At 41.1% G+C, this 14,545-nt stretch overlaps 1 protein-coding gene across 1 annotated transcript; it reads right to left on the reverse strand.

Moving 5' to 3' along the window:
• Positions 1-5,962: 5,962 nt before the first annotated feature.
• Positions 5,963-8,598, reverse strand: MAP10 (microtubule associated protein 10). Its single transcript, XM_030268280.4, has one exon. The coding sequence runs from the start codon at positions 8,551-8,553 to the stop codon at positions 6,130-6,132; it is 2,424 nt and encodes an 807-aa protein (XP_030124140.4). The 5' UTR covers positions 8,554-8,598; the 3' UTR covers positions 5,963-6,129.
• Between the last annotated feature and the right edge of the window lie 5,947 nt (positions 8,599-14,545).

The raw sequence follows: 14,545 nt of genomic DNA on the forward strand, positions 1-14,545 counted from the left end.
GAACTTACTCCCCACCTTGACACACTTAAGTTTGGCATGACTCACTGTTCTGGGCATATAAATGTGATCAGCAGCTGACAAGGGATGCTTTTTTGGCTGACTACTGTGCTGCTATAATGTATTAGATAAACAAAAAGCAAATTTCAGTTAGGACTCTGTTGCAAGTAGTGCTTTCCTTGATGCAGACTTTGACTGTATCAAACCATGCTAAATTTACATGGCATGTGTGTAAATTAACAGAATTTAATCAAGAGTTAAAAATTTGAAAAAATAATGCAATTAAAAAGTGGTGTTATAATAGTGATGAACCAGGGAAGCATCAGGTTAGCAAATCTGCTGCTCTCATTGAAAATTAACCAAATCCCTTGCTGATAAAAGATTTTGATAATGGTGAATGTGTTCCAATATTTTGTTACTAAAAATGGGTATGTAGGAAATGTACTGAAGTACCTTGAATTTGTGTTCTTGTCTTTTCATTGAACCCTGTGAAGGTTGTTTTGAAGAAACCCTATACACTTTATAAATGAAGCCATACAATGTTTGGAGGGCTGTAGAGTAACACTGGCTGTAGAGACAGCAGGAGATGAGACCTGCAACAATTAAAACACTGTTAACAAACAGATTTTCATACATACAGAATTCTATTGCTGAGTTTTTATTTTTTTTAATGAATGAAGATAGAGTTACGTAGAAATGAGTACAGAGAAGGAAAGAGGTTCATAGAGGCAGGAAGGGAATAAACCATGCGGAGCCCAGATGACAATGGTCAGAACTTTAGTTTGATACCAAAGATGAAAAAAAAATCAGTGAAAGTGTCTGAGAAGTCTTAGGAGTTTTTCTTAATGATAAGTAGGGCAAGATGAATTCTAAATATGGCATGAAATATGTGATGAGAAGCTACAACAGGCAAGGCATCAAAATGAAGGGCATGATGGGAGAGCAGGGGAAGATGTCTCTGAAATAAGGTTCTGGGTATCATGTTGGCATGGAAATTTAGGGAGGAGTCAAAGGTTAAGTACTCTTTACATAAGCATAAGGGACAGGAAAAATACTGAATATGCCAACAGTTAAAGACCAGAGAAAAAAGGCTGGAATATTTTTGACACCAAGGGAGTTTCTTTCAGTCATGATACCACTAAATTTTCCAAATGCCTCTGAAAATATTTGTTGAAGCATGACTTGTCTTCTTTCAAAAACATCTTTGCATTCCAAGCAACAATACAGTTAGAGTCCTCTGCATGGGTTTCCATTCCACAATCATATTTGAGATGACTAATTCTCATGGAATTTCAGGGGCTTCGACAATTTAAATACCTTTACTTCCTTTTAAAAAACTGCTACCTTCTGTTAATAGACACATAGAGAACATGAAGGCATGAAGGAAATTTTCAGGCTAATACCCAAAATGTTTGTAAAATGTCTATGATTAGAATAAAATATATAATAGACATCTGAAATTGTTTTAGTTAACATTTTAGTTTTATGGGGGTTTTTTTGTTGTTGTTTCAGGAGGGAAGGTGGGTTTGTTTGGCTTTGGGGTTTTATATTCTCTATACCTGAATCAATCTTTAAATGTTCATTTAGTTAGGAGTAATATGTATCTCAGATGTTATTTAATCACTTCCTCTACCAAGCCATGTTATTTTAAATAATTGGTAAATGAATCACTTTCAGAGGTCTCTGCAGAATTGAAGATTAATACTGTTTTCTCCAGCATGAGACACTCAAATTTATCCTCTAGAAAACAACAGAGAACACAGAATATGCTTCTGGGAATATGCAAGCAATTCTGTAAAGTCAGGGGAGGTTTACATTATGATTGCCATATAAAATTCAGACAAGTGAAATCAAAAAAGCCAAACTAGAGCAAAAACAGTTTAATGCAGATGAATGTCAATGCCAAACAAGAAAAAGACAGTTGAAGTTGCAGCTTGTCTGGGTGACTTCAACATAACTGCATGCCTGCAAGAGACTAAACAGGAGGGAAGAACCTCAATGTAAACAAAACTGAAATTAAAATTCAGCAGTATACTGACTGAAAGAGAGGATGGAAATTCAAGCAGCTATCTGGTAGCAAACATTAGCTATAGCAGATGTGATTGCCATTAGCACTAAATGCATGTTAAATTAAAGCCAACATCTGTTCTCACAGAGATGGCCTCAGTCATCTTGAAAGAAAAGTTAATTTGGAAATCAGAACTTTAGAAAAGGATTAAAAGGCAGGGTATGGTAGAGGTAGAGAAGCCTGATGTCTGCCATGACAAATGGTAACTATGGGCAAATGTTCACAGTCCTGGGTGGTCATTCTACAGCTCTGAATGAGTGGTGTTGCACAGTTGCTGGCAAAGGTCCTGCATGTAGAAGTCAACAAAATCTTTTAAAGGTGTAAATACAGGATTCAATTATTTGACTTCTTTTTAGATAATCAAAGACAAGCAAGTAGTAAAGTAAATGCTGGTGACAAATGCTGAGAAAAGGAAAGCAAAGTCATAAAGATTTCTAAATAATGACTAGCATCTTACTTTGAGCAGCACTTACACAAAGAGAAACAAAATTATTACAATACCAGGCATCACAAAATACTGGGGCCTAGGAAAATAAAAGTAGTAAGAACAAGTCAAAAGTTCAATTGCACTTTGTGTTAAGTTCAGTTCCAAGGCTGGTTGGAATTTCAGAGAACTGAGGAAAAGGATTTCCAAAATGACGAAGGCATTACAAGTAGTAAAATAGGTGGTAGAAGCTGTTATCAAAGAAATCACATAGAAGAAACTGTGCTATCTAATCAGAGTGCTGAGGAATAAAAAAATGAAGTGGAGGAAACCTACCTGGCTGGGATTTCTTAGCACTGTTCTTGGCCATCAAGTAATAAGACTTGTAAGAAGTACTTAGTGGCAGGAAAATATTACAATAGAAGGGGAAGAGGGTCAGAAATTATCAGTATTTGGTATCTTGCTCTTCCCATCGCATCATCAGTTACGTGGTAGTGGCTATCTAAATTTATTTTAGTAAATAGTATGCTGAAATAACTTTTTAAAAAGCAGTTATAGCAACAGTCATAAAATTAATCTAAGACCTTAGAGTTTATTTCTTGTTTTGGGTCTTGTTGTAAAACATGAAATTCAATTTTATTTGGGCAGATTTAACCACCCTAAACTGAAGCCATGAAACTGTTTTTGAACACCCATCTAACTTATTTCTAAAATATCATACAGATTTAAAGCAATCTTGTTAAAGTAACAAGTCTAAAGTAAGAAGTTAGGTGGCTTTGTTTAGTGAGGATCTATAAATTTAGGTAATTACTTCTCACCTTTTAATTTTGCTGTAGTAAAGTTTACAACAATATAAAACTTGAAGTAACTATAGTTTTCTGTTTAATAGCATGCAGCAAGGAAATTTTTAGATGTAATGAGTCAATGAGACTATGTATTAAGTATTTATTTACTTCTGGGACGGCTGTGCAAGAATTCTAGTGCATATGCTACTATTATTTGCTTCTCCCAGCATATCCCTTGCACAAACATTATTCATGCAATTCAGCCCTTAAAGTTTAGAAATTATGCCTGTATGAAAGAATGGTGTAATACCTCCATTAGAGATGTCTCTTATTAAACCTCTGATCTGAACTACTTGATAACTGGGGTATAGGCTGCAAGTTATAATGACAAAACTGCCTAGTTAGTGTAATGTAGGTGTAGATTATTACAGGAATTGTACAAAAAAGCAATTTGCTGCAGCCATTTGTAAAGTATTTTATATTGGTAATAAATATCTCTGTTTTGTTCTGTTGTGTTGACATAGAAGCTTCTTGTCATTAGCAGCTATTTCTTGCTAATATATTGGTTTATGAGTTTTCAATAATAAAGTTCTTTCCCATTTTTGTTGACTGAGAGTTGCTGTTTGAATGCTAAGTTAATTTACTCTCACAAGAAGATAGTAATATCTGAAAAGACTATTATCCCTGGGGGTAGAAACTACCTGCCAACCTCTCCATGCAATAATCACTACCTGGAGTATATACTTGAAAAGAATAAAACAAGCTAAGCCATGCAAGCATGATGCTGCAGTTTTCTTCTAATGTAGTGTCTCCTATTGTCTTCCTAGTATGCATTTGTCATTTTCATCATTCTCCTGATAAAATTATAAATGCTATTACACAGTAAACATTAGAAATGTTACTCCAAATAAAATTAGCTGAAAAGATATTAGTTTCATAATTTAAACAAAAGAAATATTGCTTCTACCATATTTGCTTCTGGAAATTGAAAAGTGAAGATGGAATAGGGGATAGAAAGAAGACTAGAAATTTGTCCTTGAATTTCAACCTTCTTGAAAATAAACTTTTATTTTTGAAATAAAATTTTCTTAAATAATGTTCTTCAAATTGTGCACTTGTAGCATTAGCAACTCATTTAATAATAACCACTCTGTAAAAATGGTTGATCAGCATTGTATTTTAATGGCAGTTTTGCTCATGAGAAGTGCAAGACATTACTCCATCAATAAATGTATAAATGACAGTCTGAATCTATGTGTATCAAAGAAGTCCATGGCATTGGAAGAAAAAGAAAAAAAAAATTGGTCTAAAATTGTAGCTGATGAAAGACACCCTAAATAAGATTTAGGAATTGCTCTGGCCAGAAATTCCTTTGCTATATAGGTAATTTCAGCTGCTTACCTTTAGACTAAAAATATTACTAGTGGTTTTTAGGAAGTCAACACTAGATAGTCCAATAATCCTCACAGATGTTCATGCTTTAAATAGCAGAGGTGCTGTAATTACTACAAAATAAACACATAGTAGGAAAGAAAGGAAAAAGCTGGTCCAAGATGTTAAAGTGTAAACACAGGCTCTTGCAATAAAGTACATGGAAAATTACAGTGAGAAATGAAAATGTTGTGGAAACAAGTCAGATTTTAAATTATAAAGAAAAGGGGAGTGGATAAATCTGTCATTTAACCCTGAGGATAACTGTCCTGATTGATGAGATAGTTAGGAATGTAAAGCTGACATAGGAGATTAACTACTCAAAGAGGGGGGAAAGGGGGGTACATGAGACTTAAAAGTAAGGCAGAAATTCAAGTCAAAAAACATCTCTAAAATCTGGGATCAGCACATAGACTCTAGAAGGACATCCATAGTTAAACAGAAGACATTAAGTTCAGTGATCAAAGCGGAAGCCATTAAAAGCAAACCTGAAATCAAAATCAAACATCAGTTCAACTGTCTTAATGGCAAAGGAGACATGGCAAGTTTCTCATTACCCCACATCTTTACATCATGACATAATATGCTCATTTGTTCCAAGTTTCTGGACTGTGGGTGCTGACCCCACCTCTTTCCCTAGAGTCAAAGAATGCAATTAGGGAGTTGTGAAGCGTTTAAGATTTACTATGCTCTTCCCTACTCCTTGCACACCCTTAGTCTTCAAGGTCAAGTAACTTCTATCCACCTCTTAAAGCTTGCCCAGATTGTTTCACCATGGTGATTTACTATCACCAAAAATTCTTACACTATTCAATAATAAATTGTGAAAATCTGACTTAAATGAAACTTCAACCTAAGAAACTCTAAAAGGGCTCATCCAGTTCTGGTCACTGTATTTAGCGATGGAAAAGGGAAACAGACACATCATTATACTGATGAAAGCTGATAAAATTCTGTGATGCTACTGGCTGTGACTGTATGTTCTAAGTAGCTATTTCTATTGAAAAGGAAGCTTGGAAATTTTCATGAGGAATAAAACCTTTTTTTTTTTTTTTTTTTTGCTAGGAATGAATTTTGTGCTTGGCTGTTCTGGTAGCATGTTATTACTTCTACCATGGACTACTTTTGTGGGTACTGGCTGCTTTTGCTGCTTCTGTCTTCATTTCTGCTTCAACAGTAAATTGTTTGATGTACTGTTTGGATTACTTTATGTTAAGATAAGAGCGTTAAGACACTGAAATCAGGCTGTAGACACCATTTGAGAGATTCAAATAGTAATTTATTTAAAAAAATCTCATAACTAAATTCACTGATGTAATAAATGTGCGTGGTAAAATTTTAAATTAACTTGCACATAGTGCAACTAAATGTAACAGGATTTACAAAGTTTAAATATTGTATCTCAATCCAGTGAAAGGTTGTAATTACATTGTGTATCCTGGGAGTTTGTTTATTACAAGTTCACTGATGTCTTTGTACTGATTAGGACCATGTAGTTTTTCCAGAAAATTATCTTCTTTGTCTGACCTACTGTTTTCCAGAACACTAAGTTCAAGATCAGACATGTTAGATGGCAAGTAAGAGCTAACTTGAGTTACTGATTGCTTTTGTTCTGTGGAGGTCTGCCACTTTCCTGTATTCAGATCTGTATCAGATGTAACCTGTTTGCTTCTCAGTGTAGACATTTCTTGAATATCTCGATCACCCCTGTTCTCTTCCTTACTCATCTGTTGGGCTTCCTGCTCTTCTTCTAATAATGATGCCTCCATCTCAGCAAGGTTAAGTGAATCAGCAGACTCGGCACTCGTCCCCATGCTGGTTTTAAAGTCACAGTTTCTCCTCAAAGACTGGACTGGAGATGAAGCTGAAGAAACTGACAGAAGATCTGAAGTACTTTGAGCTCTTACACTTGTCTTTGAAATTCTGGACCTGCTGGATTCTTGCTCTGTATCTGACCTATCCTGCTTTGGTCTTTCAAGCCACAGAGGTTCAGGACTGCTGTCACAAACTTTTGAGTCTATGGCTGTACACTCAGCATTGGTGAAATCTTCTGAACAAACTGAGTTCTCTGGACTAGCAACAAAGTCATCAGAGTATATGAATTCAGAGTTGTTTTCAATACTCCTGCTGGGGCTTAGTTTATGACCACTTACAACAGACACATGATCATGCTCCATGGTTTTATGGATTAAATGTGTTGCATCATTGTAACTTCCTCTTGCATTATCATCTGATGGGAATGCTGCTGGGAGTTGAGCTTTTGCATACTTTTCCTCATGAGCAGGTTTTAAGAGAGTTTCCTCCAGTAAGGGGGCTGTAGTTATTGAATCCTGCTGGGACAGACTTGCAGCAGACTGTTTCTGGAGGCCAGCGGATGTATCTCCTGTCACAAAAACTGACTCTGAGAGAGCACTGTTTTCTAATGAAGTCTGAACAATTTTATCCAATTGATTATTCCGCTTTGAACTACCTCCTGTGCTACACTGCCTGCAAGACACCACATGCTGTTCTTTGGTATTTCTGACCAACTTTGTCTTGGGTAAGGGGCTTCTCTCTTTCAGCATCTCCATTTGCTTTTTTCTGTACTGCTCCCTCCTTTCATGAATTATCAGCTTATCCGGGTTGGTCTGCTGCAGCCGTAGCCTCAATGTATTTGTCAGCCCATACATCAATTTCTTTTTGGGAGGTCTATTCTCCTTAGCTTTGCAGCTCCTTTCACAGACTGGCTGTGCCTCGGGCGCAGCTTTCTTGGGTCTTCTCCCAACCCCAGAAGACCCTGGGGAGGAGGCTTTTTGACAGCCTTGTTTGAACGGAGGGCTCGTGATTTCACTGCTCCTGCCAGGCCCCACAGGTGTCTCTGCAGGCCCGAGGGCAGCAGAGCGACTGGGGGGCAGTGAGGCCGTGTCTCCACTCCCTGGGGCCTGGCAGAGCCAGGCAAGATGAGGGTGGGCAGCAGCAGCAGGCACAGCGCTGCGGGTGAGCACCGACAGCTCCGCCAGCAAGGCACTGAGCAGTGGCAGCTGCACCAGGGCGTTCTGGGGCTGGCGGGGGCTGGCGGGGCGCAGCAGCGAGGGCCCAGAACCGGGCCGTGGTGGGCTGTGGCCCTTGTCCTTCTCCTGCGGTCGCTGGGGCTCGACATGCTCCCACCGCCCCATTGCTGCTGGCGGCCGCTGAGGCTCAGCCGGCTCACGGCTGTAATAGAGCAGCGGAGGGCAAAAGACGTTGCCTTCCAGCTGCTCACTGTCCTCCTCGTCCTCTTCCTTCTCTTCCTCCTCCTTCTCCTCTTCTTCCTTCTCCTCCTCCTCCCGGTCCCGCGGTTCAGGGGCGGTGGCAGGCGGTGTGGCAGTGCGGGGGCTGGCGGGGCGCACCTCACCGCCCTCCAGGCTGGCGAGGCGGTAGCGCAGGACCAGTTCCCCGGCGGGGCGGCCCGCGGTGTCCCGCAGCACGAAGCGGCCGCGCCGGCCGCAGGAGGAGGGCGCCCCGGGCCGCTGCAGCAGCTCGGCGGCGGGGGCCAAGGACACGGCGCAGCTGCCGAGGAGGCGGGGGAGTCCCGAGGCGCGCCCGGCGGGCAGCGCCAGGAGCAGGGCGCGGAGCGGGCGGCTGCGGAGCGCGGCGAAAAGCGAGTCCGGGCACCAGCGGAACAGGCACCGCTTGCCGCGGCCGAAGGGGAAGGGCTGCCCCGGCCGCAGGGGCGGCGCTGCGGCGGCGGGGCGCAGCACGAGGGTGGGGAAGTCCAAGAGGCGCAGCGCCACGGCCGGGTGTTCCGCGGGGCCCGGGAGCTCCGCGGGGCCCGGCTCCGCCAGCCGCAGCGCCTCCACCAGCACCTCCAGCGCGAACAGCCGCTCCATGCCGGCCGCGGGCCCCGCTCTCGCGAGAGGTCGGGCTGTGCGCGGGGCGCAGGCGAGGCGGGCCGCTCTCTCGCGAGAGTGGCGTCCCGGCAGCGCTGCCTGTGCGGCGCAGCGCGGCGGGCGCGGCCGGCTGCCCGCAGCCCCGGGGAGCCCGGGCGGGCTCAGCGCTGCGCGGCCCCGCGTCCCGCCGGCGCGGCTGGGCCTCCAGCGGCTCTGCTGTGCCTCCCGCAACCTTGCTGGCCGCCTGCCCTGCTGGCGGCGTGGGGGGCAGCGGCCGCAGCCCATGGAACAGGTGCTCCCCGGTGTCTGAGCATAGGAGCCTCGTGTGTCCGGGCGGCAGGCGCCGTGCTCCTGCCCTCGGCTCTGGTCGTGTATTCCCCGGTGTAGTTCTCAAGAAACAGGAGCGGGGGTGGGATTGGCCCTGTGCTCCGGCAGGCAGCAGGAGTGGTGTTTGTGGAGGCTTTGAGGGACCTTAAACTGTTTTCTCATTCACAGACTCACTGACTCAGTTGGGTTGGAAAAGACCTCTGAAATCATTAAGTCCAGTCTTTGACCAAACACCGCCATGTCAACCAGATTGTGGCACTCAGTGCCATGTCCAGGTGTGCCTTAAACACCTCCTGGGGTGGTGACTCCATCACCTTCCTGGACAGCCCATCCCAATATCTAATCACACTTTCTGTTAAGGAATTCTTTCTAATGTCCATGTAATCTTCTCTTGGCACAGCTTCAGACTATTTCCTCTTGTCCTATCCATAGTTGCGTTCTGCTCCAAGAGAAATGTGGGGGTCTGTGTCAAGGGCTGTATACTGAAGAGTCTTCCCACAGTATCTTCGATATGCATTGATAAACTCATATTTTCTCTTCTGTCTGCATGTAAAGTGGGAGTTGAAGTGAGCACACTTGTGAAGAACTTCATTCCTCAGCCTGCTGTCTGGCAAAGAGTGCCCTTCCGTCTCTGTCCACTCTTGCCTTAAACCACAGTCTCCTTGCCACAGGCACAATGAATACTTACTGAGATAGAAAGAAATTTGTGTTGTTTTCTTCAATTAGTAAGTTGACTCTAAAACAATGTCTCCTAAACTGAGGATGTTGGATTAAAATTACAGTACACCTTCACCATTTACCAGCAGCAAAGTAACTGAAAGAAAAACCAATCCCCTCTCTCTTTCTGGTTATTTCTTCCTTTTTTTCCCACTTTCCTTCAGGTGTCAATTCACAATTTTTTAGAAAAGTAGAAACCAACAGGAGGTGGTCAAAAAATCCAACTCTTCACTGTTGGTCAGATTCCTCTATTATTTAAAGGACACCTTTCATTAACTGTTATGTCTGAGAAGAGAGTTAAGGAGTTTGACTTCTGTAATCAGGACTCAAGAATTATGTAATTGAGTTCTCAGTTCCTCTGCTGCCACTTTTCTAAGCACATGAGTCTAAGAGCTACACGTCTTCTGCCATCAAGGCTGCCAATGTTCATGTTTGGCTTTGTACTGGCATTCTGGCAAGACAATGGCCAGTCTGTTTCACTACTGCATTCATGTCCTGCCATACATCATCTGCTTTCCTTGTGTTTCATTTTCCTCCAACCAGTTCCCACATCAGGAGGGCTTGACAGTTTAGTAGATGTTCTCCGTAAAGGAGAAATGGCAGAAGAAAGACTTCCTGTTACACTGAAATTGACAGATTTTGCAGTAGTCAAATCGGCACTCTTGAGGTTGCCCACAAAGACAACGGATCAGCATTTTGCCTGTTTTATAGATGGACATTACTGTGACTGTGAGGTTTAGTCCATGACTTCTATTATCTTATATTTGAAACTTCCCATCTTTGTAGAGGAGGATGCATCTTTCTGTGCGGTATCTGGAATTGGAGTTTGGGGGTGAATTATGGAGGAGCCATATTAAGATGCTGAATCTCTGCACACTGAGGTTTTAATTTTCATGGCCCTGAAAATAGACAACTCCTGTATTTTGTTCTGCACAGAAAATATAAATAAAAAGTACTGGATACTTGTGTAAACTATAGGTGTTAACAAGCTGTGTAAGATCAGTCAGCAAGCTAGTGACAAAACAATTATTTCAATAGAAAGGAATAAGTATGTTCCAATTGGTGTGTTTTATTAAGTCAATCCTCAGGTTATGAGAGCCTATTTCTATTCAAAATAAACAGAAAACAACATTCAGGTTTTGAATTGCAAGAAAAAAAGGTATTTTTCTTCCTAATAGTCTTAGTTGCTACTAACCACCATTTAAAGGAGACTTGTGATAAGACTTCCTCAGATTGCAAATCACTGAAGAGTGATTTAGAAAACAATCATGCTGCGGAAGTGGGGTTATGGAGCCCAGATTCATTGCCTCTACCACTCCAAATACCGCAGGTACATATTCGAATCTACATTAGTTACATTTAGTAATCTTTTTAAAATAGCTCTGCTTCTTCTCAGTTCTCCTTTCTTATAAATGGATTTTAAATTTTTTTTTCTAAAAGGCTGGAAGACAATTCAGTGAAATTTGCTGATTCAGTGAAATCTTTCACTGACCTTTTTTGTATGTTTGAAATACCAACTTTCTGTCTCAAAAAATTTCAACCCAGACAATTGGTATCATTAACAGCAACTCAGCAACTTTTGTTCAAATCTATATCTTTTGAAGGCTTTGAGATGTCTTTTCTTTGCCCTTAATTCCTGTACAACTTCAGATTTATCAATCTCTCTTCACTAAGAGATCTGTCTATACAATTATGTATCTGTTTATAGATTGAGACATATGACATTTAAAAAAAATCTTGAGAAAGCATGGATTTTGCTAGATTCGCAATTGAATCTTGTGTTCTTCTAAAGAATGCATTTTTTAGAGATCAAATGCTCGCATAAAGAGCCACTGTTTACCTGCATATAAAATTGCTGTGCAGAATTTGCAGGGCAATGCATGGAATTTGTGCAAATATTTGGCCTGGTGGCACTCTGATTCAGAAAGGAGTCAGACAGTCTGCTGGAATATTCAGCTGCAACATAATAGCAGTTCTTAAAATACTCCAGCTTAAAATGCCACCCAGAGAAAACTTATTTAGTCTTTTCTCAGTTGTCTATTGAGTCAGCCACTTGTGAAAGGGCAATAAACAGGAAGAAATTCAGGAATTAGCATGGCAGTCTTTGATAATTCTCTTCATCAGCTCAGAAAAAATATGAAAATTTATAAAGTACACGAACAAAGCATTTGAGGTTTTTGCAATTTATTTAGGTTTCTCTATTGAAGAATCTAGAATAAGTTTTGAAAAGAAATAAGGTCAAATAAGAAAGCTGAATCTATTCAGAAATTGCTGTTTGCATATGTTTTGGTATATAGTGCAGTCTTGAAGGGAACTTTTCTGTGTCTAGATTCTACTTCATGATCCTTAATTTTGTGCTGACCCAAATCTAGCGAAGTCTGGAGCAGTCTAGAAACACTTGCAATGGTATTATTGGCATAGGCATTTTGTTATCCTTCAAAATGAAGGATACTGTGGTTTTCCCCACTTCTCAATGTGTGCCCACCTGTCCACAAAGTGCCCCATTGTTTGGGTGGTCAGAGCAGCTGGTATAGAACCTACTCAGACATACAGCTCCAAAATTTGTCCCTTGTGTTGCTACCTCAAAGATGCTTGTGAACTTCTCTTACTTCACTGCGATAGCTCTCACGTTTATTTTCACTCTCTGCTATCTTTAGCAGACTTTGGGAGTGCTAAAATAAACATTCTTTGCCTAGTCATGTGGCCCTTCTCCATTTGGCAAACACCCGTCTGTTTCCTGTCTTTTTAATGATTTCATCGCTTTCCTTAGTGTTTTACTTTTTCAGAGTGGTGAGAGTTGGGGCTTATGGCAGAGATACTTCTTCCAAATCAGCAGGGGGTCAAACAGGATTGGTGGGGGATATGGTTGGCCTTTGAAATGCATGTGGTTTTTGCAGCCAGGTTAGAAATATAACCCATGCCAGGTTGTCTTCTGATTCCAAATTTCTTAAGGATTAATGGGACTGCAGCAAAGCCCAGCTTCTTCTTCTGTACATCATTATCTTTCTTAGATGCGGCGAAACTCAGTCCAAATAGACACCTAAAGGAAACAAGGAAAAATCTGGCAAGTACTGTAAGAGCCAACAGGAAGCAGGTTGTCACAAATACAAGACTTCAGACAGCTATATTGAACGTGACAGTGAGACATATCCACAAGGGTTGCATCTGAGGTGATTTCCTTTATTTGGAAAGAGTTCTTATTAAAGCAAATAGACATTTTTGCTTAAAACAAAACAATAGTGAAGGGTCAGCCTCAGGATTCAGCTCATTGAATATTCTTTGTATAATGACTAGCAAAATTCAAAGTCAATTTCCTTAAATATCTGGGTGTTATTAGCACATGGAGGCTTTTCTATCAGTCTCTTATTTTATGTAAACCATCACAAACTCATTTGGTATTAATAGAAATTCCATGGGTTCACATGCTGTCGTTTATAATTAATTAATATATCATTGTTTAAATTGTGTTACTTCACATCCAATAGCTGTGAAGCTCTCAAAAGTCCTCAGAAGGATTTGATTTATTTCCTTTGGCTTCATGGTTGCAGCCCATACTTGTCATGCACATATGTAGTGAATGAGGAGAGGATTCCAGGTACTTAGCCATCTGAAGAGGACAGCTTAATCACACAACAGAGCAGTTCCTGGATATGTTTGAGAAGCACAGAAAATCTGCAGCAAAAGTTTTTGTCAAGGTGTGGGGATCCTTAAAATTCCTGTTGTAACTGTATGGCCGGAGAGGTCCTCAGCTCCTCTCAGAGATGTTGTCTTTGCAGGCAGTGATTTTTCAGACTCGCCATCTCCTAAAAGGATATGTTTACAGCATTTCTCTAGCTCAAGCTGGGAACCATTGGAGACAAATTGCAGTTCAAATATCTGACAGGGCTTCTGACAGCGAAAGCTCTTGTGAGCTTCAGGATGGTTCTTAAAATCAATTCAATACTTAGATGAGATTTCATTATAAAAAATCAGAGATGTCTGCAAATATTTGAGTAGGAAACAGTATTGTGTGCTTTGTACCATCACTCTGATGACACGCATTTTTTAATCAGTCATAATTACCATTGTAAAGTATGTTTTTTCTGTGTTTTTTTTTTTAAAGTACAGCTGTTTCATTTGCTGCACATTTTCAACATCTGATGTTTCCCTTAGTCCCTTTAAAAACAACTTAAAAATAATTTGTCTGTTTTGAGAGCTCTCATTTAGAGAGAGAAAAATAAAAAAAGACCGGCATGTTGCTGTGCAGATCTGGACCTGCTCCTCCTCACTGGATATACATGAGGCTGAGTTATATCCAGTTGCCTGTGCCTGGTGGGAAAGGGACAGAAAAATTCCATCCCACTTTGTGAACTGGATTTATGAAGCTGTTTGTTGAGGTTGCAGAAAGAAGAGCCAATATGCCCTGTGTTTTTCATCTCTCTTCTTGTTCTCCAAGGAGACATGACGGAAATCCCATGGTTCAGTAAGGTGGATTGTGAGAGTGATGGCTCTGTCCTGAATATTTGTCCTGGTCTTTCCTGACAGTGGGATTTCGAGTTGAAAGGTGAGGTTCTTTTCTGGGCTAACATGTTCCAGGGATCCTAACAATGGTGTCCCTCCCTCATACTTCATCCCTTCTAGCTTCTGTCCTTAGTCTTGCTCTGCCACGCAGCAAATGTGGAGTACTTCCCACTGGTGTCCTGCTAATAACTGTAACTTGTTGACTCTTTCTCACCACGATAGTGGCTATGATGTGAAATTAAATGTATGGACAGGGAAAAATCATGACCCGTTACATGGCTTTATTGATTAGAAAGAAAGAATAAACTGCATTTTAGGATGGTAAATGTGAGAATCTGTAGATCTAGCTTCAGTTTTCTCTTTTGACATAGATTTCCTGGGAAGATTTAGTTTCTCTGTGCTTGAATTCCTCTTAGAAGACCTGACCAGTGTTTCATAGAGGTGCTGA

This window comes from Taeniopygia guttata, chromosome 3 (assembly GCF_048771995.1).
Source record: "Taeniopygia guttata chromosome 3, bTaeGut7.mat, whole genome shotgun sequence".
NCBI classification, from domain to species: Eukaryota; Metazoa; Chordata; class Aves; order Passeriformes; family Estrildidae; genus Taeniopygia; species Taeniopygia guttata.

What these genes read in the sequence shown, in the direction of transcription:
- MAP10 (XM_030268280.4), bottom strand. Translation starts at nt 8,553, where the DNA reads ATGGAGCGGCTGTTCGCGCTGGAGGTGCTGGTGGAGGCGCTGCGGCTG.